This window comes from Mobula hypostoma, chromosome 2 (genome assembly GCF_963921235.1).
Source record: "Mobula hypostoma chromosome 2, sMobHyp1.1, whole genome shotgun sequence".
In the NCBI taxonomy this organism is placed as follows: Eukaryota; Metazoa; Chordata; class Chondrichthyes; order Myliobatiformes; family Myliobatidae; genus Mobula; species Mobula hypostoma.
In genome coordinates this window covers 203,596,360-203,621,775 of record NC_086098.1, presented here as the reverse complement: position 1 = coordinate 203,621,775, position 25,416 = coordinate 203,596,360, and the positions used below count along the sequence as shown (strand labels likewise).

General features: G+C 41.9%; 1 protein-coding gene across 1 annotated transcript in view; it reads left to right on the top strand.

The window, feature by feature from the left end:
• Nucleotides 1-12,612: 12,612 nt before the first annotated feature.
• Nucleotides 12,613-25,416, top strand: part of ccn5 (cellular communication network factor 5) — a 39,656-nt gene continuing 26,852 nt past the window's right edge. The window contains exons 1-2 of the mRNA XM_063041426.1: nt 12,613-12,739; nt 13,206-13,422. Of these exons, the coding sequence (XP_062897496.1) occupies nt 12,680-12,739; nt 13,206-13,422 (277 nt within the window). The 5' untranslated portion in view covers nt 12,613-12,679. The remainder of the gene's footprint in view (nt 12,740-13,205; nt 13,423-25,416) is intronic.

The following is a 25,416-nucleotide window of genomic DNA, read 5'->3' as shown; positions in this document are numbered from 1 at the left end:
TTCCAAGAATCACTAGATTCTGCAATGTTTCTGGAGGACTGGAAAATTGCAAATGTCACTCCACTCTTTAAGAAGGTGAGGTTGGGGGGGTGGGGACAATAGACAGCACATTATAGGCCAGTTAGCCTGACTTCAGCAGTTGGCAAGATATTAGAGACCATTATTAAGGATGACATTTCAGGGTACTTGAAGACACACAATAAAATAGCACACATTCAACATGGTTTTCTTAAAGGAAACTGTTGTTTGACAAATCTGTGGGAATTCTTTGAGGAAATATCAGCCAGGATAGACAAAGGGGAGTCAGTGGATGTTGTGTACTTGGATTTTCAGAAGGCCTTTGACAAGATGCCACATGTGACACTGCTAAACAAGATACAAGCCCATAATATTACAAGAAAGATACTAGCATGTACCGAAGATTGGCTGACTGCAGAAGATAAAGAATGGAAATAAAGAAGGCCTTTTCTGGTTTGGTAGCCTGTGACTAGTAATATTCCACAGGGGTCAGTATTGGTTCCGCTACTTCTGATGTTACATGTTAATGATCTGGCTGATGGCATTGATGGCTTTGCGGGAAGCTTGCACATGATACAGAGGTAGGTGGAGGGGCAGGTGTGGTCTTATGTTGGCAACCAACTGGAATCCACTGTCCCTGCTATCCAAAGATTTTAAATCTAAAGCCATGATTCCCATTTTTGCTATGTTTGCAAAATCAATAACTTGAGAACGAATGGTATAGTGTTTGCTGCAAAATAGAGGAGGAAACTATGGTCTGTGGAGTGAGTTGGAGCCAGTTCCTTGTGGACTTTAGGTGTCAGTTTTAAAAAGTGAGCAGGGCCTGTTGAAACTTGTCTGCAGAGCAGGATATTATTTGGGTTATTAGCAATTTAGCAAGGACCAATAAAAAGAAGCCAAATGTATGCAGAGTGGCCATTGTTGCAGTAAGCCAGGGTTAGAGTGAAAGGCTTTGGCTCAACAGCCTTCAGCATGAACAGGCAGAGGCTAAGGGTGCAACGTCTTTTGAAATCATCTAGTTGATTGTAGAACTCAAATTTAAAAAGTGAGAGCCAAAGGTGTAACAGGTGTTGGCAGGATGGGAGTTAAGGCAGTGGAATGCCCATCCTGTAAAATGTGGGAATACTGGGTACCTAACAGTCTCCCTGATGACTACATCTGCAGGAAGAGCATCCAGCTTCAGCACCAGACTGATAATTTCAAGGAACTGGAACTGGTCATATCCCTCAGCAACAGGTATACCCCTTTGTATACTGCTAGGGTGGGATGACCTATCAGAGCACAACAGCAGCAACCAGACCAGTGGCACTGTGGCTCAGCAGAGAAGGGTAAAGTCAGGCAGAGCACTAGTGATAGGAGACTTGATAGTTGGGGGATGGGGGCAGTGCCTCCCAGGTACTAAGGTCCAGGATGTCTCAGAGCTGCTGAAGAATATTCTCAGGGGGAAGTGTGAGCAGCCAGAGGTCGTGGTGCACATTGGCACCAATTACATAGGTAGCAAGGGGAAAGAGGTCTTGTACAATGAGAATAGAGGATTAGGAAAGGGGCTGAAGAGCAGGAGCTCCAAGGTAGTAATCTCTGAATTACCCCCATGCAATGTGCTAGTCATGTCAGGAATAAGATGATAGCACAGATGAATAAGTGGCCGAGGAACAGGTGTAGGGGGCAGGGATTCAGATTCTTGGATAATTGCAACCTTTTCTCTTGCACCTCTTGTACAAGGTGGGTTGCACCAAGACTGGAAGGGAACTAATATCCTAACCAGGAGGTTCACTAGTATCACTTGGAAAGGCTTGAACTGGTTTGGTAGGGGATGGGAACCAGAGAACCAGTTCAGAAAGTAGAGGGATAGAGAGGAAGGTCGATATCAGGGCCAGTAAAAACAGGCAGGAGCAAAATAATAGATATGATGGGTTGCAGAGTTTGAAATGTGTGTATTTTAGTGCTAAAAGTATTATGGATAAAGTTGATGAACTTAGAGCATGGATCAGTACATGGAACAATGATGTTGTAGGCCATTACAGAGATACTTGATTCAGAGAGGGACAGGAATGGGTGCTTAATGTCTCATGGTTTTGATGTTTTAGAAAAGATAGAGAGGGAGGTAAAAGAGGTGGTGTAGTCGCATTACTAATCAGGGACAATATCACAGTTGCATTAAGAGGGGACATAATGGAGGGCTCATCCACTGAATCTATATGAGTAGATCTCAAAAATAAGAAGGGTGCAATCACTCTGATGGGATTGCACTACAGACCTCATGATAGCTACAGGGATATCAAGGAACAGATACTCAGACAGATTAAAGAAAGGTGTAAAAAACAATAGGGTTGATGTCTTGGGGGACATCAACTTCCCTAATATAAACTGGGACCTTCTGAGTGCAAGAGGTAGGGGCAGAATTTGGTAGGTGCATCCAGGCAAGTTTCTTAAATCAATATGTAGATAGTCCAACAAGAGGTGAGGCTGTAGTGGACCTGGTGTTAGTTAATGACCCTGGCGGGTGACCAACCTTTCAGTGATGAATGATTAGGGAACAGTGATCACAACTCCTTAGTTTTAGGATACCTATAGATAAGGATAAGTATGGACCTTGCTGGAGAGCATTACAAATGAGCAGGGCAAATTACGAGAGCATTAGGCAAGAACTAGGGTGAGTTAATTGGGAGGAGCTGGTTTTTGGGAACTCCACATCTGACATGTGGAGGGTGTTTAAAGACCAACTGCACAGACATGTTCAAGTAAGAATGAAGGACAAAGATGGCAAGGTAAGAGAACCTTGGATGTCGAGAGAGGTGATGAATTTAGCCAAGAAGAAAAAGGAGAAGTGTGTAAACCTTAGAAATCTGGAATCAAACAGAGCTCTGAAGGATTATAAAGAAGCAAGAAAAGAAGGGAATTAGGAAAGCCAGGAGGGGGCAAGAAAAGTAGGATTAAAGAGAATACCAAGGCACTCTATACATATGTCAAGAGCAAGAGCATAACAAGGGAGCGAGTAGGACCACTTAAGGATAGAGAGGAACTTTTGCTTGGATGCGGAGGATGTGGTTGAGGTCCTTAATGAATCCCTTACATCAGCATTTACCAAGAAGAAGGAAGTGGAGGATAAGGAAATCAGTGTCACTCCACTCTTTAAGAAAGGTGGGAGACAGCAGAAAGGAAATTATGGACAAGTTAGCCTGACCTCAATGGTTGGGAAGATGTTGGAGTCAATTGTTAAGGATTGGGTTATGGAGTATTTGGTGATACAGGACAAGGTAGGACAATGTCTGCATGGTTTCCTTAAGGGAAAATCTTGCCTGACGAACCTGTTAGAATTCTTAGAGGGGATTGCAATTAGGATAGATAAATGAGATACAATGGATGTTGTATATTTGGATTTTCAGTAGGCCTTTGACAAGGTGCCACGCATGAGGCTGCTTACCCAGTTAAGAGCCCATGGTGTTACAGGAAGGTTACTGGCATGGTTAGAGCATTGGCTGATTGGTAGGAGGCTGAATGTGGGAATAATAGGATCCTTTTCTCATGGGCTGCCATTGACTAGTGGTGTTCCATATGGGTCAGTGTTGGGACCATTTCTTTTTATGCTGTATGTCAATGAATTAGATAATGGAATAGATGGTTTTGTTGCCAGGTTTGCCGATATGAAGATTGGTGGAGGAGCAAGTAGTGCTGAGGAAACAGGAAGGCTACAGAAGGACTTAGACAGATTATGAGAATGGGCAAGAAAGTGGCAAATACAATACAATGTTGGAAAATACATGGTCATGCATTTTAGAAGAGGAAATAAATGTGCAGACTATTTTCTAAACAGGTAAAAAATCCAAAATTCTGAGGTGCAGAACGACTTGGGAGCCCCTGTGCGGAACACCCTAAAGGTTAACTTGCAGGCTGAGTCAGTGCTGAGGAAGGCAAATGCAATGTTAGAATCCATTTCAAGAGGTCTAGAATATAAGAGCTGGGAAGTGATGCTGAGGCTTTGTACGGCACTGGTGAGGCCTCGCCTTGAGTATTGTGAACAGTTTTGGGCTCCTCATCTAAGAAAAGATGTCCTGACATTAGAGAGGATTCTAAGAAGGTTCACAAGGATGAATCCAGGAATGAAAGGGTTATCATATGAGGAACGTTTGATGCCTCTGGGACTGTACTTGCTGGAATTTAGAAGGATGGGGGGGGGGCGCGGTTAATCTCATTGAAACCTTTCAAATGTTGGAAGCCCTAGACAGAGTAGATGTGGAAAGGATGTTTCCCATAGTGGGGGAGTCTAGAAGAAGTGAGCACAACCTCAGGATTGAGGGGCATCCACCTAAAACAGAGGTGTGGAGAAATTTCTTTAGCAAGAGAGTGTTGAATTTGTGGAATTTGTTACCACAGGCTGTTTTGGAGTCCAGGTCATTGGGTGTATTTAAGGCAGAGATTGATAGGTTCTTGATTGGTCATGGCATCAAAGGTTACGGGGAGAAGGCCAGGGAGTGAGGCTGAGGAGGGAAAAAAAGATTGGCTATGATTGAATGGAAGACCAGACTCGATGGGTCAAATAGCCTAATCCTGCTCCTATGTCTTATGGCCTTATGGTGTTGAGCATGTTCATATGTGTGGGCACTTCAATGTAAAGGAGGATGTAGTGTTGGGTCCGAAAAAACATTAAGATGGATAAGTCCCTCAGGCTGGATAGGATATACACCAGGTTATTGAGAAAGGCAAGTGAAGAGACTGCTGGGGTCTTGACCAATATATTCTTGTCCTCTCTAGCCACAGGCGAGGTCCCCAAGGGCTGGTGAGTAGCCAATGTTGTTACATTATTCAAGAAGTGAATCAGGAGTAATACTGGATACTGCAGACCAGTGAGCCTCGCGTCAGTTGTAGGGACATTATTGGAGAGAATTCTTAGGGATAAGATTTATGAGCATTTGGAAGACCATCAGGGAGAGCCAGTGTGGCTTTTAGTAGGGCAAGTCATGTCTTACTAACATGAGTTAGAAAGACTCATGTAAATCAAGTTATCAAGTTAGTAAGACTGAGTTTTTTGATGAGGTGACAAGGGTGATTAATGAAGGTAGAACTGTGGATGTTACTTACGTGGATTTTAGTAAGGTGTTTGACTGGGTCCTTCATCGAAGCTCATGCAGAAGATTAAGATGCATGGAATCCAGGGTGAATTGCCCTTGGGATTCAAAACTGGTTTGCAATAGAAGACACAGGGTAGAAGATTGAGGGTAGTGGTTGAAGGGCTTATTCTAGCTGAAGGTCTGTGATTAATGATGTCCCACAGGGATCAGTACAGGAATCTCTGCTGTTTGCCATGTATGTAAGTGACTTGGATGAAAAGTTTGCAGATGATATAAAGATAAATGGTGTTGTGGATAGTGTAGAAGACAGGCAAAGAATACAATGGGATATAGATCAATTGCAGATATGGCCAGAGAAATGACAGATAGAGTTTAACCTGTCCAAATATGAACCTGTGTTGTTCCTTGTTAGGTCAAATGCAAAAAGACCATACTTTGTTAAGTGCAAGATCCTTACCAGTGTTGATGACCAGAGGGACCTTAGGGTTCAAGTTCATTGATCTCTGGCTACATAGGTTGATAGGGTGGTTAAGCAGGCATATGGCATGCCTGCCTTTATTAGTTGAGGCATTGAATTCAAGAGTCAGAAAGTTATATTGAAGCTTATAAAACTTTAGTTAGGCCACACCCAGAGTACTGCACACAGTTCTGGACACCCATTATAGCCATTAGAGGAAGGATGTTGAGGCTTTGGGGAGGTTGCTGAAGAGATTTACCGCAGCGTTGCCACATGTGGAGGACGTGCTATAATAAAAGATTGGACAAACTTGGGTTGTTTTCTTTGGAGTGATGAAAGTTGAGGTAAATTTATAAGATTATGAGAAGCATAGATAGAGTAGAGGGTTGAATGTCAAATAGCAGAAGGCATGCATTTAATGTGAGAGGGGATAATTTCAAAGGAGATGTGAGGGGCAATATTTCACACAGAGAGTGGTGGGTGCCCGGAAGTGCTGCCTGAGGCAGAAACATTGCAGACTTTTAAGAAAGATAGATACATGGATGTGAGGAAAATGGAGGGATATGGACATTGTGTAAGTGGAAGAGACTAGATTAGTTGGCCATTTGATTACTAATTTAAATAGTTTGGCACAACATTGTGGGCCATAGAGCCTGTTCCTGCGCTGTGCTGTTATCTGTTCAAAAACATTGTCATATAAATAATTAAACATTTGCTCATTACAAATGCTAACAGTCAATTTATGTTCTACTTTTTAATGGCTGGAATGCTTACATGTAGATTATGATTCTGATAAAATTCATGTGTATACAGTACATAATTTTGTATATTTTACAGCAGTTTTCTACAGTCCTCACAAACGATATGATGTTGAAGTTAAACATGCTGAACATTGAACACAGCAAAGCAGGAGCAAGAGCAAGTATTTTGGCTCTTTGGACTATGTCTGCTATTCAAAACAATTGCTTGATCTGCTGGCACAGTATTTTATCTTCCTGCTCTTTTCCCACAACCTTTGATGTTTTTGTTAAATTTATTTTTGTGATTTACAAATGGTGAACGCAGTAAAAGAATGTTTTTTTTGTATCACATTGAAAGGGTTTTCCCTTCGCCTCATAGGGCTTTTACATTCAAATAGGTGACTTCCTGCAGGCTAATTCATCAGTGGTGTGTGCCGGAGCTGTGTTTTGTGCAGTCAACAGCTGGTGCTTACAAAAAAAAAGTTGTTAAATATAACTAGACATGCTATGACCACTGAATTCCTGGCATGATGTCCTGTCATGAGAAGACTTGGAAAATGGAAGACTTTGATCTGCCAATCTGGAATGCATACAACCTGTACTAATATACCAGGATACCTCTTTACCAACTTCTGTAAAAATTTTAAATAAATAAATACATGAAAGTTATGATGAAAGAAAAGCCAGGGTAAATTTGAAAGAGTCAATTAAAACTGACATAGATTTACAAAGAAGTTCATATGAAAACAATACCGAGGGTTAAGGTTGGCGAGGTTAAGATACGTTTCAACCAAAGGAGGTGTACAGCACTCCTTCCCTCTGCTAGACTGCAGGTCACCCTTGGGCAAAGTGTAGCACCAACTTAGCCACACCTACCCCCATCAGGGTCATGTGATACTATGGGAGCAGGCAGTGAATGATCGTATGAGCAGCTGGTGCATATCACAAGTTCTGGTTATGTGACCACTAATGCCGGGCGGGCAATCTCTGAAAAGTATTGATAATGGCTGAGGTCACCTGTCTTGTAGCGACACTGCCAAGAAGAAGGCAATGGCAAACCAGTTCTGTAGAAAAATTTGCCAAGAACAATCATGGTCATGACAAGTGGAAGACCATGATCGCCCGTGTCACTTGACAAGGCACATAATCATGGTGATGATGATGACTGAAGGTTAAATTGATCCAGGATAAAAAATTGCTTTATACACACTAGATTAATAATTTCTTTAGTAATATAGCATGGTAACAGTAAACAAGTCTGTGTCACCCGATTACATCCATGTAACTAATTAACTAACTGACCTGCGCGTCTTTGGGATGTGGGAGGAAACCAGAGCATCTGGAGAAAACTCACACAGTGATGGGAGGAACGTACAAACTCCTTAAAGACAGCGGCAGGAACTGAAACCAGCTCACTGGTTCCAGAATAGTGTTACGCTAACCACTATGCTACCTTGCCACTGTCTCCTTTTTAACTTAAACTGACAAATTTAAAAACAGATAATATTCTGTAATTGGAAGTTCTAATGCACTGCAGAATGGATGATATTACTATTGCACTAGCATGATTTCAGCAGAATGTTCTAATGCAATACTGATGCTTAGAAATTGCATGCTTGGGTGCCAGTCCTAACTCAAACTTTCCTTGCTCCCCTGCTCAGAACCACCAAACTGCCAACTGAACCCAACCACACTGGTACCAATCTGTTGACAATCCAGTCCAATTCCCCCACCACTATAGATCAGTCAATTCAAGACTACTCCACCTGAAACAAAACGTCTTATGGCCCACTGCAAATTACTGGTTTGATACACCTAAGCTGGTGACTTCTGATTTCTTGATTTGGATAATTTACTTTGCAATATCTTTCACAAGTTGCAGCCTGGCTTAAGTATTTCTGAAAGCATTGCAACTTGTGTTGAGTTTGTAATTAATGTCACAGCTCTCTCAACCTTAAGGATCATTGAAGAATTGCACTTTCACTTTAATGTCAAACTTTCGCTCTACTGAATATGAACCAGATATTGAGATCATAGTTATAAAAATTTTTTAAACAAGTTCATTTTTAAATTGCTTTTTGTTGAGATTCCATTTTTCCATTTAAGAAGGTAGCCATTGTTTGATGATTCATTGTATTTATTTATTTGTCCATTGAGACACAACGCAGAATGGAATCTTCAGGCCCTTCGAGTCACACCACCTAGCAACCACTGATTTAACCCTAATCTAATCATGGGACAATTTACAAAGACCAATTAACTTATCAACCAGTATGTCTTTGGACTGTGGGAGGAAACTCGAGCACCCGGAGGAAACGCACGTAGTCATGGGGAGAACATCCATATTCCTTACAGACAATGGTGGAAACTGAACTCGGGTCACTGGTGCTGTGCTAACCACTACATAATTAGACCTATTTAAATTTTATGGGAGCTATACATATAGAGGTTTCAATTCATATAGCGGACTGCTAAGTTTAGCAAGTTCTATTCTCTAAAGAATTCTAATGAACTACTTGATTGTTTTGGCACACATTATTCAGAATACATCAATTTTAATTTAATAAACTGTTATGTTGCAAATTTGTCCCAGGACTGTTGTAGAGTGGTAGATGGGTGCTAAAGCACTATTATAATCACCACACTTCTGGATGCATGGGAGAAACAGGATGACAATAACTGATGGTTTTTCACACCATTCGCTGTAAACTCTAGAGACTGTCGCACGTGAGAATCCGAGGAGATCAGCAGTTTCTGAGATTCTCAAACCATTAATACAAACATCTAATCAGCCAGTCATGTGTCAGCAACTCAATACATAAAAACATGCAGACATGGTGAAGAGGTTCAGTTGTTGCTCAGCTAAACATCAGAAATGGAAGAAATGTGATCTAAGTGTCTTTGACTGTGGAATGATTGTTGATGCCAGGCAGGATGGTTTGAGTATCTCAGAAAATGCTAATCTCCTGGGATTTTCACACACAGCAGTCTCTAGTGTTTCACACACAAAATGCTGGAGGAACTCAGCAGACCAGGCAGCATCTATGAAAAGAGTATGGTCAATGTTTTGGGCTATAGAAAAGCCAGAAACATCGTATCACAGCTGCAGAAAAGAAGGAAGTCATGGAGGGATTGTCTACTGATTCCTTGAGGATGAAAGTCAGAAACAGGAAGGGGGCAATAACTCTACTGGGTGTTTTTATAGACCTCCCCTTCCAATAGTAACAGAGAGAAGCAGACTCTGGAACGGTGCAATAATAATAGAAAAATAGTGATGGGTCAACTTTCTTAATATTGACTGGTATCACCTTAGAGCAGGGGGTTTAGTTGGGATGAAGTTTTATAGGTATGTTCAGGAAAGTTTTCTGATGCAATATGTGGATAAGCCAATTTGAGGAGAGGCTATACTTGATCTGGTATTGGGAAATTAACCAGGTCAGGTCTCAGATCTCTTGGTGGGAGAGCATTTTGGAGGTAGTGATCACAACTCTATCTCTTTTACCATAACACTGGAGAGGGATAGGAGCAGACAGTTTGGGAAAACATTTAATTGGGGTAGGGGGAAATATGATGCTATCAGGCAGGAACTTGGGAACATGAATCGGGAACAGATGTTCCAGGGAAGTGCATGCCAGAAATGTGGCAAATGTTCAGGGAACATTTGCATGGCATTCCACATAGGTATGTTCCATTGAGGCACTAAAAGAACCATGCTGTACAAAGAATGTAGAAAACCTAGTTAAGAAGAAAAGAAAAGTTTATGAAAGGTTCAAGAAACTAGGTACTATTAGAGCTCTGGAAAATTACAAGGGTGCCAGGAAGGAGCTCAAGAATTAAATTAGGAGAGCTAGAAAGGGCCACGAGAAGGCCTTAGTGAGCAGGATTAAGGAAAACCCCAAGGCATTCTACAAGCATGTGAAGAGCAAGAGGATGAGCTGTATGAGAATAGGACCAATCAGGAGCGAGAGTGAAAACATAGGCATAGAGTTGGAGGAGGTAGGGCAGGTACTTAATGAATACCTATTCACCAGTGAAAAGGATGTTGGCAATTGTGGGGATGACTTACAGCAGACTGAAATGCTTGAAACTTTAGTGGAGGACAAGTTGTTGGAGAAGACCCCGAGAGGCAGGATTTATGAGCATCTGGAGAGACATAATCTGATAGAAATAGTCAGCACGGCTTTGTCAGGAGCGGGTCATGCTTTACAAACCTGACTGAATTCTTTGAGGATGTAACAAAACACATTGATGAAGATAGAGCAGTGGATGTAGTGTATATGGATTTCAGTAAGGCATTTGATAAGGATCCCCATGTGAGGCTCATTTGGAAAGTAATGAGGCCTAGGATCCAAGGAGACCTTGCTTTATGGATCCAGAATTGGCTTGCTCAGAGAAGGCAAAATGTGGTTGTGGATATTTCGTATTCTTCATGGAGGACGGTGACCAGTGGTGTTCTGCAGGAATCTGTTCTGGGACCCCTACTCTTTGTGATTTTTTATAAATGATCTGGATGAGGAAGTAGAAGGTTTGCTGATGAAACAAAGGTTGGGGGTGTTGTGCATAATCTGGAAGGTTGTCAGAGGTTACAGTGGGACATCGATAGGTTGCAAAACTGGGCTGAGAAGTGGCGGATGGAGTTCAACCATGAAGTGGTTCATTTTGATAGGTCAAATTTGAAGGCAGAATATAATATTAATGGTAAGACTCTTGGCAGTGTGGAGGATCTGAGAGATTTTGGGTCTTTGTTCATAGGACAGTCAAAGCTACTGCATAGGTTGACAGTGTTGTTAAGAAGGTGTATGGTGTGTTGGCCATCAACCGTGGGATTGAGTTTAAGAGCTGTGAGGTAATGTTACAGCTATATAAGACCTTAGTTAGATTCCACTTGGTGTACTGTGTTAAGTTCTGGTCACCCCATTACAGGAAGGATGTGGATGTTACAGAGAAAGTGCAGAGGAGATTTACAAGGATAATGCCTGGATTGGAGAACATGCCTTATGAGAATATGTTGAGTGAACTTGGGCTTTTCTCCTTGAAGCGATGGAGGATGAGAGGTGACCTGGTAGAGATGTATAGGGTGATGAGACACATTGATTGTGTAGATAGCCAGAGGCTTTTTCCCAGGGCTGAAATGGCTAACATGAGGGGACATAGTTTTAAGGTGCTTGCAAGCAGATACAAGGGAATGTCAGAGGTAAGTTTTTCACACAGAGAGTGGTTTATATGTGGAATGTACTGCCAGCAAAGGTGGTAGAGTTGGTTACAATAGGGTCTTTTAAGAGACTCTTAGATAGGTACTTGGAGCTTAGAAAAATTGGGGACTATGTGTTAGGGAGATTCTGTGCAGTCTCTGGAGTTGGTTACATGGTTGGCACAACATTATGGGTCGAAGAGCCTGTAATGTGCTGTAGATTTCTATGTGTCTATGTAACAAAAAAAATCCAGTGAGAGGCAGTTCTGTGGACAAAAACACCTTGTTGATGTGAGAGGTCAGAGAAGAATGGCCAGACTGGTTAAGGCTGACAGGAAGGCGACAGTAACTCAAATAACCATGCATTACAACAGTGGTGTGCAGAAGAGCATCTCTGAATGCACAACATCAAACCTTAAGGTGTATGGTCTAAAGCAGCGGACCATGAACATACACTCAGTGTATTAGGTACAAGATATCCCTTATAAAGTGGACACAGAGTGTATATGGTGTCTGCTGGTATATCAACATTAGCTGATGTAACAGAATGTAGAATCCGATGGTGGGTTCCCAACTGGAGCCTGTGGACCCCTTGGTTCATGGTAGGGGTTCATGGCATAAGAAAGGTTGGGAACCCCTGAGTGTCTTATAATTTTAAAAAGTATCTGTTTTGGATTTATATGTCTTTGACTGACACCCAAACTGTTCTATTTAGTTTGGCATCAAGCTGGGCTTTTGTGCCTCTGTTGATAGTCTACCTACTGGTCAACTATGAAATAGGAAGCAGGTCAGTCATGATACCCTGTCTCTTGCGTTTAGAACAAGTGCTTCATTATACGAAAGGCGCATCGATCGATTTGCAAACAAATGCAATTTGTAAATGACGTTAGTAGGCAGAACGATATATGATCTAACACCATGGACACCGGTAAGCGAATTGAAACCGCACAAATTTCTATTTGCGTTTTTAACTGCTATTCAATAACAAATTAGACCACATGTCAGCAAATGTCAAAATGTCAGTAGGTATCCGGAATTTGGACAAACTTGGTGGTATTCCAGGGTTGTCTTTGCTGTCCAGCCTGTGATTAACGTCACAACTTCCTATAAATACAGCTACTACTTCCCGGCTCGCAAGAGGCTGCAAAGTTTAAACAAGCAGCTTTGCTGAAATCTCCACTTTACTGCTTCGCACAGAAATACCATGAGGAATCCCTGGGTTAATACTGCGTTAACGTTTTATATCCTTTGCAAAGCATTCAAGGTGAGAAAACTGATTCTGCACATTTGTTTTCGCTTCAGTAGGTTCTGTGTTAGGAAACAAGGTAGGCTACTTAAAGTATTGCTCCCATGTCAGTAGATTTTCAGTGAAGTGTATGGTAGTTGTATCGGCCCGGACAATATTCATTGCTTTATGAATTTTTATAACAAGGGGGAACTACTTCTGCAGAGGAATCATTGGTGAATCCTCTTGGTTTACTCGGCATTTAATTCGAATTGGTTTAATACATAGCTATGTTATATTTGTCATTCACAAAACACTCACGTTTTGTGTAATCTGTGCGGCTCTAACGTTTTCCTCTCTCATTCTTTCACAAACACGACTGGTATTACTCACATCAGTCCATCCGTAACCGCGAATGTCCATTCACACAGCAGTATCTCTGGTTGCCCGCGCTACACGGTTCCACGGCTGGTGATATTTTGATGACTGTAGTCCTCTTCTGCAGGTTGGGGCTCAGCTTTGCCTTTACCCTTGTCGCTGTCCCCGGATCCCGCCCCGCTGCGACCCGGCATCTTCTCTGGTTGTGGATCCCTGCGGTTGTTGCCAAGTTTGTGCGAAACAGTTGGGAGAGCCATGTACCAGATTGGACGTGTGTGACCCCGATCAAGACCTGTTCTGTGATTACAGCATCAGCTACGCCGGGGACAGAGGGATCTGTACCTGTAAGTTGAGGTATACTGTTTGTGTGTGTGGGTGGGGGGGGGGGGGAGGTAACGCGCAAGGTGTACAAGGAAGGCATTCGGACCCATGGAGCAACTTGCTGGAGAAAGACAGCAGAGCAGGCATCATAGGTGGAGGCAGAGGGATGGCTGACGTTTCGTTTCGAGACCTAGCCGGCTTGACACTAGACGTCGACAATTCCTTTCCTTCCACAGATGCTGCTTGACCCGTTGAGTTCTACCGGCGAATGATGGATTGGCAGACACTGGACTAGCTGGAATGGAAACTGCTGATCATGAAATCTTACAGTTGAACAGGTTTCATGAACAATTTTACAATGTTAGCTATACATTACAGGGAATGAAACGATCTGTTTTAACTGCCATAGCATTCCATCCGATCAGAGAAAGACCCTTCGCTGCCGCCTAGACTAATTTATTCCTCTCTTTCTCTGTCCCTCATGAAAGGTTCATGAGCTGAAACGCTGTTTGTCTTTCCACAGATGCTGCCTGACCCGCCGAATGTTTCCAGCATCTTCTGGTTTTAGAAATTGGAAAAATGAGTAGTAGACAGGCGGAGATCACACTAAAGCAGTAATGGAGGCTACCAATCTGTGCTTGGTTTCCTCAAAAGAGACTGCAGGACAAAGCTCATTTACCTGTATGTTGAACATACTTTAAAATTTAAAGAAAATGCTGAAAATCTGAAGAATGCTGGAAACACTCAGACAGCATCTGTGGAAAGAGAAGTAGACTTAATGTTTCAGGTCAAAGACATTTGGTCAAATTTTTAGTTTTGGCAGTGGGCTTTTGAGGTGACAAGCTAACTGAAGACTAAGTGCTGTGTGGTTCAGTCCATCATACTTCTCCTTGTACCTATTGTCTGGCACGACCATATGTAAAATGCAGATTTGCAGCTAAAAAAAAAGCTGAACATGCTGTAACTCCCAAAAAAAATCCAAAAATGCTGGAAGCGATCAGCCGACCAATCAGCATCTGTAAAGGTAGGAATCAGCATTCAGATCAAAGATCTACAAAGTTAGAAAACAAGAAAGTTTTAAATTGCAAAAAAAGGCAGGGGTGGGGATGGAGGTGAGTGAATAAAGAATATTTGTGATAAGGTGCAAACCAAAGTTACAATTACTTGCAAAGATGGCAGTTAGGTATTAATTCTCTGCCTTCAGTCCTCTGCATTGCTCCAATCAAGTCTAAAATAAAAGCAAGGAAGAATAAACTGTTCATCATCCATTTGGGTATATTGCAGACCTCAGGAGTTAATGCTGAATGGAACAATTCCCTTTCCACTCTATCTTCTTTTTCTGTTTCAATTGGTTTCTTTTCTATAGAATCATAGAGTCACTTGGCATGAAAATACACTCAATCTGCATAGAATTCCACACCATCAAACAGCCCCTATACTCATTATTATTATTGTAATGTGAGCAAAGTCACAGGAGAGACACTGAAGCTAATGGATACAGAGGTGTTGTATTCAACAAGATGAGACACTATTGGAGGAAGAGGCCTCTTCAACCCAATATTACACGACATTTTATATGTAAAGGTAACTGCAGGACAATTCTATAGTTACAATGTATCTACAATGCTTTCTTTAAATTACATATCATTTTCACACCTCCTTCTTTGCACTCACACTCCATTCACCCAAAATGAATGTTAATCAGCATTGTCTAGTTTTCAATCAACTGGTGTCCACTGCTCCAGGAAAGTACTGTTCAGGACTGCATTTTAAATTTAATCAACAAATCTGAAGACTGGTTGCTGAAGTTAATACTTGCTATATACCCTAACTCCAGAATATACCCTAACAATCATCATTATGTTCTGTGGCATATGGCATGGTCTTTCCATGATCATAAGACCATAAGACATAGGAGCAGAATTAGGCCATTCTGCCCATCGAGCCTGCTCTGCCATTTCATCATGGCTGATCCTGGATCCCATTCAAACCCCATACACCTGCCCTCTCACCATATCCCTCAAAGCCCCAACCTAGCAGGAATCTATCAATTTCTGCTTAAATATACCTGTGGGCTTGGCTTCCACCACAGTCTGTGGCAAAGCATTTCACAGAATCACTACTATTTGGCTAAAAATATTCCTCCTTCTTCTGATCTGAAAGGTTGACCCTCAGTTTTGAGGCTGTGCTCTCTAGTTCTGGATACCCCCACCAGAGAAAACATCCTCTCCATGTCCACCTTATCTAGTACTTTCAACATTTGGTAGGTTTCAAGGAGATCCCCATGCATTCTTCTAAATTCTAGTGAGCACAGGCCCAAAGCTGCCAAACACTCCTCATATGTTAACCCCTTTATTGATGGAATCATCCTTGTGAACCTCCTCTGGACTCTCTCCAATGACAATACATCATTTCTCAGATAAGGGCCCAAAACTGTTGACAATACTCCAATTGCAGCCTGACTAGTGTCTTATAAAGCTTCAGTATTATCTCCTTGTTTTTATTTTCTATTCCCCTTGAAATAAATGCCAACATTGCATTTGCATTCTAAACTCAACCTGTGAATTAATCTTCTGGGAGTCTTGCACAAGGACTCCCAAGTCCCTTTGCACCTCTGATGTTTGAATTTTCTGCCCATTTAGATAATAGTCTACACTATTGAACCAAAATGCATTATCATACATTTCTCAACACTGTATTCCATCTGCCACCATTTTGCCCATTCGTCCAATCTGTCTAAGCCCTGCTGCAATCAGATTGTTTCCACTGCACTACCCACCACCCCACCTATCTTTGTACCATCTGCAAACTTTACCACAAAGCCATCAATTCCACTATCTAAACAATTGACAATGTGTGAAGTAGCTGTCTCAATACTGACCCCTGCTGCCAACCAGCAAATAACCCCTTTATTGCCACTAGCTTCCTCCTGTCTTTCAGCTATTCCTCTATCCATGCCAGTATCTTTCTTGTTACGCCATAGGATTTTATCTTGTTAAGCAGCCTCATGTGTGGCACCTTATCAAATGCCTTCTGAAAATCCAAGTAAATGACATCCACTGCATCTCCTTTCTCCAGGCTACTTGTTACTTCCTTGAAGAATGCTAACAGATTTCTCAGGCAAGATTTCCCTTTACAGAAACCATGCTGACTTTAACTTATTTTATCATTTGTCTCCAAGTACCCCAATATCTTGTCTCTAATAATGGACTCCAAATATCCAACACTTTCCCAAGCTAGGCTAACTGGCCTATAATTTCCTCACTTTTGTCTTCCTCCCTTCTTAAAGAGTGGTGTGACATTTGAAATTTTCCAGTCCTCTGGAACCATGACTGAATTAAGTGATTCTTGAAAGATCATGAACAATGCATCTATTATCTCTTCAGCAACCTCTCTCAGGATTCTGGGATGTAGTCCATCTGGTCCAGGTGACTTATCCACCTTAAGACCTTTGAGTTTGCCTAGCATTTTTTCCTTTGTAATAGCAATGGCACTCACTCCTGTTCCTTGACACTCATGGAACTCTGTCCTATAGTTAATGTCTTCCACAGTAAAGAATGAAGCAAAGCTTCAAGTTCCTGGGTGTCAAGATCTCTGAGGATCTAACCTGGTCCCAACATATTGATGTAGTCATAAAGAAGGCAAGACAGCGGCTATACTTTATTAGGAGTTTGAAGAGATTTGGCATGTCAACAAATACACTCAAAAACTTCTATTGTTGTACCGTGGAAAGCATTCTGACAGGCTGCATCACTCTAGTATGGAGGGGCTACTGCACAGGACCAAAAGAAGCTGCAGAAGGTACAGCTCCATCTTGGGTAGGAGGTACAGAAGCCTGAAGGCACACACTCAGCAATTCAGGAATAACTTTTTCCCCTCTGCCATCTGATTCCTAAATGGAAATTGAATCTTTGGACACTACCTCACTTTTTTTTTAAACATAAGGTATTTCTGTTTTTGCACTTTTTAAAAATCTATTCAATATACATAATTGATATACTTGTTTATTTACTATTATTATTATTTTATTTATTATTATTATTTTCTCCGCAAGGTTATGTATTGCATTGAACTGCTGCTGCTAAGTTAACAAATTTCACATGACATGCCAGTGATAATAAACTTGATTCTGATTCTGAAGTACTTATTAAGTTCAAGTGCCATTTCTTTGTCCCCATTACTACCTCACCAGCATCATTTTCCAGTGGTCCAAAATCAACTCTCACGTCCCTTTTATTCTTTATATTACTAAAAAAAACTTCTAGTATCCTGCTTTATATTGTCAGCTAGTTTGTCCTCATATTTCGTCTTTTCCCTTCTTATAGCTTTTTTAGTTGCCTTTGGTTGGATTTTAAAAATTTCCCAATCGTCAAACTTCCCACTCAACTTTTGCTACCTTATATGCCCTTTCCTTGGCTTTTATGCAATCCTTACCTTCCTTTGTTAGCCGCATTTGCCCACCCTGCCATTTGAGAACTCTTTCTTCTGTGGCACCTATCTATCCTGTGCCTTGCAAACTATTCCCAGAAACTTCAGCCACCTCTGCTCTGTCATCATCCCCACCAGTATCCCCCTCCAATCCACCCGGGAAAGCTCCTCTCTCATGCTTCTGTAGTTCCCTTTATTACATTGAGCTACTAATACATATGACTTCTGCTTCTCCCTCTCAAATTGCAGTAGGAATTCAATCATATTATGATCACTGCCTCCTAGGGGTTCCTTTACATTAAGGTGACTAATAAAATCTGGGTTATTACACAACGCCCAATCTAAGATGGCCTTTCCCCAAGTAGGTTCAAGCATAAGCTGCTCTAAAAAGTCATCTTGTAGGCTTTCAACAGATCCCATCTCTTGTGATCTGACACCAACCTGATTTTTCCAATCCCCTTGCATCTTGAAGTCCCCAATTACAGTTGTGACATTACATGCTCTTCCAAGCTCCCTTTGCAATCTCAACCCCACATCTTGGCTATTATTTATAGACCTATATATGATTCCCATAATGTTTTTTTTTACAGTTGCAGTTTCTTAATTCCACCCACCAAGATTCAACATTGAACATTCTCTGACCCTATATCACCTCTTGAAAATATCATGACATTTCTTGGCAAGTATTTCTACAGAAGTGGTTTGCCATTGTCTTCTTTTGGGCAGCGTCTTTACAAGATGGGAGACCCCAGCCATTATCATTACTCTTCAGAGATTGTCTGCCTGGCGTCAGTGGTCGCGTAAAATCGGGTCTTGTGGTATCCTCCTGCTGTTCATCAGACAATCTAGCACCTGCGTCCATAACTTCATGTAACCCTGGTCGGGGGCCAAGCAGGTGCTACACCTTGCCCAAGGCGGACCTGCAGGATAGCGGAGGGAAAGAGTGCCTTACGCCTCTTTTGGTAGCGACGTATCTCCACTCCAGCACCCAATACTTACACTAATCGTACACGAATTTTATTCTACGCAAACTTCCATCAATTCCCTGAGATTATACCACTCATCTAGGGGTAATTCACAGCAGCCAATGAACCTACCAATCAGCATATCTGTGGGATGTGAGGGGAAAGTGGAACACCCAGAGGAAACCCACGTGTTCACAGAAAGAATGGGTGAACTCCACACAGGCAATGCTGCAGGTCAGGATTGAGCCTGGGTCACTGGAGCTGATACTGTCTGCACATTAGTGTATTTTCTCTTCCATTTTAACATACGAGTGGAGATTGATAAGTTCGTGGCTTAAGGTAGAAGGAGTTAATTTTAGAAAACCTAGCACATTTATTTTTCCTGCATTTACACACTCCAGCGGTCGTGGAGCATACGGATCTTGGACCTCCAGAAAGTGGTCCACAGCAGGGGTGATTGATAAGTTTGTGGCCTAATGTAGAAGGAGATGAGTTATTAACTTCAAACTTTCTGCATTTTCACTCAAAGAGTTGAACTGTACGTGCATGTAACGAGAGCTGTATAACTCATCTCCTTCTACCTTAGGCCACGAACTTATCAATCACCCCTGCTGTGGACCACCTAGATGTCCAAGACACTCTCGTTACATGCACGAGAGTGATAATGCAGAAAGGTCGAAGTTAATAACTCATCTCCTTCTACCTTAGGCGACGAACCTATCAATCACCCCTCGTAACTGATAACCTCGGTACACCCTACCTCAGACATTCCACTTTTCTCTCCGTCAGCAATGCCTCCCACCTTCCTTGTTCCCATCCTGTGACTTAAAACACATCTGTTTCCTCAATTTTAGAACTCTAATAGAGTCATTTACTGACCAAATAAAAGCAGCAAAGATGCTTAGCTAAGATCACCCCATCTTATATCCCTCTAAACCTATCCAATCCACACTATTGTCCCAAATGTCTTTAGAATGTTGTTGTCATACCTGCCTCAACTATTTCTGGCAGCTCAGTCCATAAGCGCTCTACTCTCTTTGTGAAGATGTTGCCCCTCATGCCCCAATTAAATCCCTCCCCTCTCATCTGCCCCCCACTGGTAAAAAGACTGTGTGTATTTATCCATAACCATAAGACATAGGAGCAGAACTGGGACTTTCATCTTAATGAGACGGCTTCACCATTCCATCATGGCTGCCTTGTTCTCCCTCTCTAGTGATTGCAGCCCGGAGGAGTCAATGTTGAAAGTAACCACAAGCGTTGGAGGGGGATGGGAACTGGAACACCAGAACAGATAGTGGAGTGGTTGTGGAGAAAAATGTTGTTAAGCATACATACAATGTCAGGAATCAGTTGCGCCTGGTGGGACTAATGTCGTGAGCTGCGTATATTTCAATGCAAGAAGTATTATAGGAAAGGCAGATGAGCTTAGGACATGGATCAGCATGTGGAATTATGACATTGAAGCCGTTACTGAGATGTGTTTGCAGGATGAACAGGACTGGTAGCTCAATATTCCAGGGTTCCGTTATTTTATGTGATAGAGCGGGAGGGATTAAAGGGGGGAGGGGTGACATAACTAGTCAGGGAAAATGTCACGGTAGTGCTCATTCAAGACAGACTGGAGAGGTTGCTCTAGCAGTCAAGGTGAAGAAGAATCCTAAGGGCTTCTACAGATATATTAAGAGCAAAAGGATAGCAAGGGAGAAAATAGGTTCTCTGGAAGATCAGAGTGGTAATCTATGCATGGAGCCCAAAGAAATGAAAATCTTAAGTTGATTACTTTGCATCTGTACTTACTCAGGAGATGGACGCAGTGTCTATAGATGTTAGGCAATGCAGCAGCGAGATCATGTACCCTATACAGATTACAGATGAGGAGGTGTTTGCTGTCCTGAGGCAAATTAGGGTGGATAAATCCCAGGGCCTGACAAGGTGTTCCCTCAGACCTTGTGGGAGGCTAGTGCAGAAATTGCAGGGGCCCTACCAGAGATATTTAAAACATCCATAGGCACAAGTGAGGCATTGGAGGATTGGAGTATCGCTAATGTTGTTCCATTGTTTAAGAAAGGCTATAAGAATAAGCCAGGAAATTATAGACTTGTGAACCTGACACCAGCAGTAGGAAACTTATTGGAAGGTATTTTAAGGGACCGGATACATATGTATTTGGATTGGCTGGGACTTCTTAGAGATAGTCAACATGGCTTTGTGCATGGTAAGTTATGTCTAACCAATCTTATAGAATTTTTCAAGGAAGTTACCAAGAAAGTTGATGAAAGCAAAGCAGTGAAGGTTGTCTACATGGACTTTAGTAGGGCCTTTGACAATATCCCACATGGGAGGTTGGTCAAGAAGTTTCATTCACTTGGCTTTCACAATGAGGTAGTAAATTGGCTTTGTGAAAGAAGCCCAAGAGTGGTTGCAGATGGTTGCTTCTCTGACTGGAGGCCTGTGAGTAGTGGTGTGCCACAGGGATTGGTGCTAGATCTATATCAATGATCTAGATGGGAATGTGATAAAGTGGATCAGCAAATTTGCAGATGACGCCAAGACTGGGGTATAGTGGATAATGAGGAAGACTATCAACACTCACAACACGCTGGAGGAACTCAGGTCGGGCAGCATCCATGGAAACGATGAGTTGACGTTTCGGGCCGGAACCCTTCGTCAGGACTGTAGAGGGAAGGGGCAAAGGCCCTATAAAGAAGGTGGGGGGAGGGTGGGAAGGAGAAGGCTGGTAGGTTCCATGTGAAAAACCAGTAAGGGGAAAGATAAAGGGGTGGGTGAAGGGAGGCAGGAAGGTGATAGGCAGGAAAGATGAAGAAGGAATAGGGGAAAACACAATGGGTAGTAGAAGGAGGCGGGACCATGAGGGAGGTGGTAGGCAGCTGGGGGTGGGGGCAGAGTAAGACTACCAAAGCTTGCAGCAGGATCTGGACCAGCTGGAAAAATGGGCTGAAAGATGGCAGATGGAACTTAATGCAGACAAGTGTGAGGTGTTGCACTTCATGAGATTCAACAAGGATAGGTCTTACACAGTGAGTGGTAAGGTACTGAGGAATATGGTAGAACAGAGAGATTTGGGAATACAGATTGATAATTCCTTGAAAGTGGTGTCTCAGGTAGTTAGGGTCATAAAGAAATGTTTTTACATATTGACCTTCATAGATCGATGTGTTGAGTACAGGAATTAGGATGTTATGGTGAAATTGTATAAGGCATTGGTGTGCCTAATTTGGAGTATTGTGTGGAGTATTTTGACCACCTACTTATAGGAAAGGTGTAAATAAGATTGAAAGAGTGCAGACAAAATTACATGGATGTTGTTGGGACTTGATGACCTGAGTTTGAGGGAAAGGTTAAATAGGTTAGGACTTTATTCCCTGGAAAGTAGAAGATTGAGGGGAGATTTGATAGACGTATACAAAATTATGAGTGGTACAGATAGGATAAATGCAAGCAGAGGTTGTGTAAGACTGCAGCTAGAGTTCATGGATTCATGGGTTAAGAATGAAAGGTGACATGTTTAAGGGGAACTTCTTCACTCAGAAGGTGGTGAGAGTGAGGAATGTGTTGCCTGTGTAAGTGGTGGCTGTGGGGTCAATTTCAACATTTAAGAGAATTTTGGATAGATATATGGATGAGAGGGGTTTGGAGAGCTATGGTCTGGGTGCAGATTGATGGGACTGGTAGATTAATGGGTTGGCACAGACTAGATGGGCTGAAGGGTCAGTTTCTGTGCTGTAGTGTTCTATGACTATGATTCAACCTCAATCTTCAGCTTCCCTCTGTAACCTTTGATGCCCTTACTAATCAAACCTATCAAAATTTGCTTTAAATATACTCAATGACTTGTCCTCCACAGCCATGGATGGCAATGAATTCCACAGAGTCATCACCCTCTGGCTGAAGAAATTTCTCCTCACTTCTGTTCTATAGGGACATCCTTCTGTTCTGAGGCTCTGCTCTCTGATCCCTAGACTCACCCACTATAGAAAACATCCTCTCCACATCCACTTTCTAGGGCCTTCAATATTTGATAGACGTCATTGAGATCCCCCTCATTTTTCTAAACTTTCAGATCCACCAAGCACTCCTCAGATGTTAACCCTTTCTAGTCCTCTTGAACTGCATGGTAACACTGCATTTCCCTTCTTTACCACTGATTCAACCTGCAAGTTAACCTTTAGGGGATCCTGCACGAGTACTCTGAGCTCTCTTTGCAACTCTGATATCCGAATTTTCTAGCCCCTTAGAAGATAGTCCATATCTTTAGTCCTTCTACCAAAGTACATGACAATACACTTTCCCACCAATTCTATTACAAAATATAGGTGAAGGGTTCTTGAGTTCGTCTCCTGTCCTTGAATACTTCTTAGTCTGCTGGCTGCACCTGGCATTCTCTACGTGGTTATAAATATTCATGGTTTAGATGTAACCAGAACTACCCTCACTCTCTACCTTGTGATCCAATCCATTGTGAATAATTAAAAAGTCTTTGTTTACATTTGTTATATTAATCTTTATTTATTTAAAATAATATTTAATGAAGCAATTGCTATAAAATCTAGCACAAGCCTATGACTATTTTCAAAGAAGGCAAAACAAGTGGGAACTCTTCATTTTTTTCTCCTTATATCGGTGGTTAATCTGGAGCAGAGGCACTGCCGTGCTTTCATCGTAATTGCACTTTGTGTAGGCCCAGGACAGGTCCTCCCAGATAATAACATTAAAAAACTTAAAGCTGTTGAACTTCTCCACCCTGTAATCCTCTGATGTGGACTTGCTTAAAGACTCCGGGTTTCCTTCTCCTTAAGTCAATAATTAGCTCCTTGATCTTGCTGACATTGAATACGAGGTTATTGTTATGGCAACACAGCCAGATTTTCCATCTCTCTCCTATATGCTGATTCGTCACCACCTTTGATTTGGCCCATGACAGTAGTTTCATCGGCAAACTTTTGAATATGGTATTAGAGCTGTGTTTAGCCACACAGTCGTAAGTGTGAAGTGGGTAGAGTAGGGGCTAAGCAAACAACCTTGTGATGCACCTGTAATGATGGAGATTGTGGATGAGGTGTTGTTGCCAATCTGAATTGACTAGGGTCTGTAAATGAGGAAATTGATAATCCAATTGCGTAAGGAGATATTGAGGTGAATGACTTGGAGCTTATTTATTGGTTTTGAGGGGATGATAGTATTGAATGCTGAGCTGTAGTCAATAAAGAACATCCTGATGTATGCATCTTTGCTGTCCAGATGTTGCAAGGTTGAGTGAAGAGCCAATGAAATAGCATCTGCTGTGGATCTGTTGCCCGAGTAGCCAAATTGCAGTGGATCCAAGTCTCTTCTCAAGCAGGAGTTGATATGTTTCATCACGTAACTCTCAAAACACTTCATCACTCTGGATGTAAGTGCTACTGGATGATAGTCACTGAGGCAGTTTATCACATTCTTCTTAGGGACCAGTAGAAATGAAGCCTGCTTGGAGCAGGCGGGTACCTCAGACTGCCAAAGCAAGAGGTTAAAGATCTCAGTAAACACTCCACCAATTGATCAGCACAGGTCTTTAATACTTGGCCTGGTACCCCACCTGGGACGGATGCTTTGCGAGGGGTTCAACGTCCAGAAGCCTGCTCACATATCGGCCTCAGAGACTGAAATCGCAGGATCATCAGAGGCTGTGCTGGCACTGGAGAGTATTCATCAAGATCATAACTGGTCATCTACCTCAACACCATTTTCTTTCACGGTCCCAATTTTCTCTGATTCCCATAATATCCAGAGATCTATTCATGTGCATATTTTAGATGTTTAGCAAAATCCAAAATATATAAATATCATTAACGTTAATATTGTTGTGTAACATCAAAGTTTATTCTTTTCCTCAGTCTGTCCATACATAAAGACAAGACTACAATTAGTAGAAAATTTACAAAGTTGATGAAGATAGAAATGCAATCCGCAACACCCTCTTCATGCCTCGACCTGTAATCGCTCCATTAGTCAGGATTTTGATCACAATCTCACTGTTAGCATTGCTCTGTCTCATACCCACAGCCCATAACTTTCAAACAAAGTCAATTGTTTAGACATGATAAGCTCAATAACTAAATGCAGTGAATTCCAGTCAATTGGGGCAGCTGTTTATTTGGGACTACTCTTAAAGAACAAAAACTAAATTGAGGAAATAGCCAGGGTTCCCTCTGTTTATTTGGAACAATATGACACTTAATTGACTGCTGTCAAGTCAAGTGCCAAGTGAAGTTTAACTACATACATGTATATAACATATATAACCATATAATGTATATAAAAATGAGACAACATTTCTTTGAACCAGGGTGTAAAGCACAGTAGCACACATAACACATGATAACTTTATGGAGGTAAGAAAGTCTACAGATGAATCACACATAAATAACAAACTAAAGTAAAATTAACATTAACATTAATGTTAAATATTGTAAGGCACTGAACAGATTAACCAATGACATTTCAAATATGATGCAGCCGGAACTTCAGAAGCTGAATGGCCTGGGGGAAGAGACTGTTCTTGTTTTTATGCATCATAGTCTCCTGCCTGATGGTAGAAAGTCAAAGAGAATGCTGGACGGATGA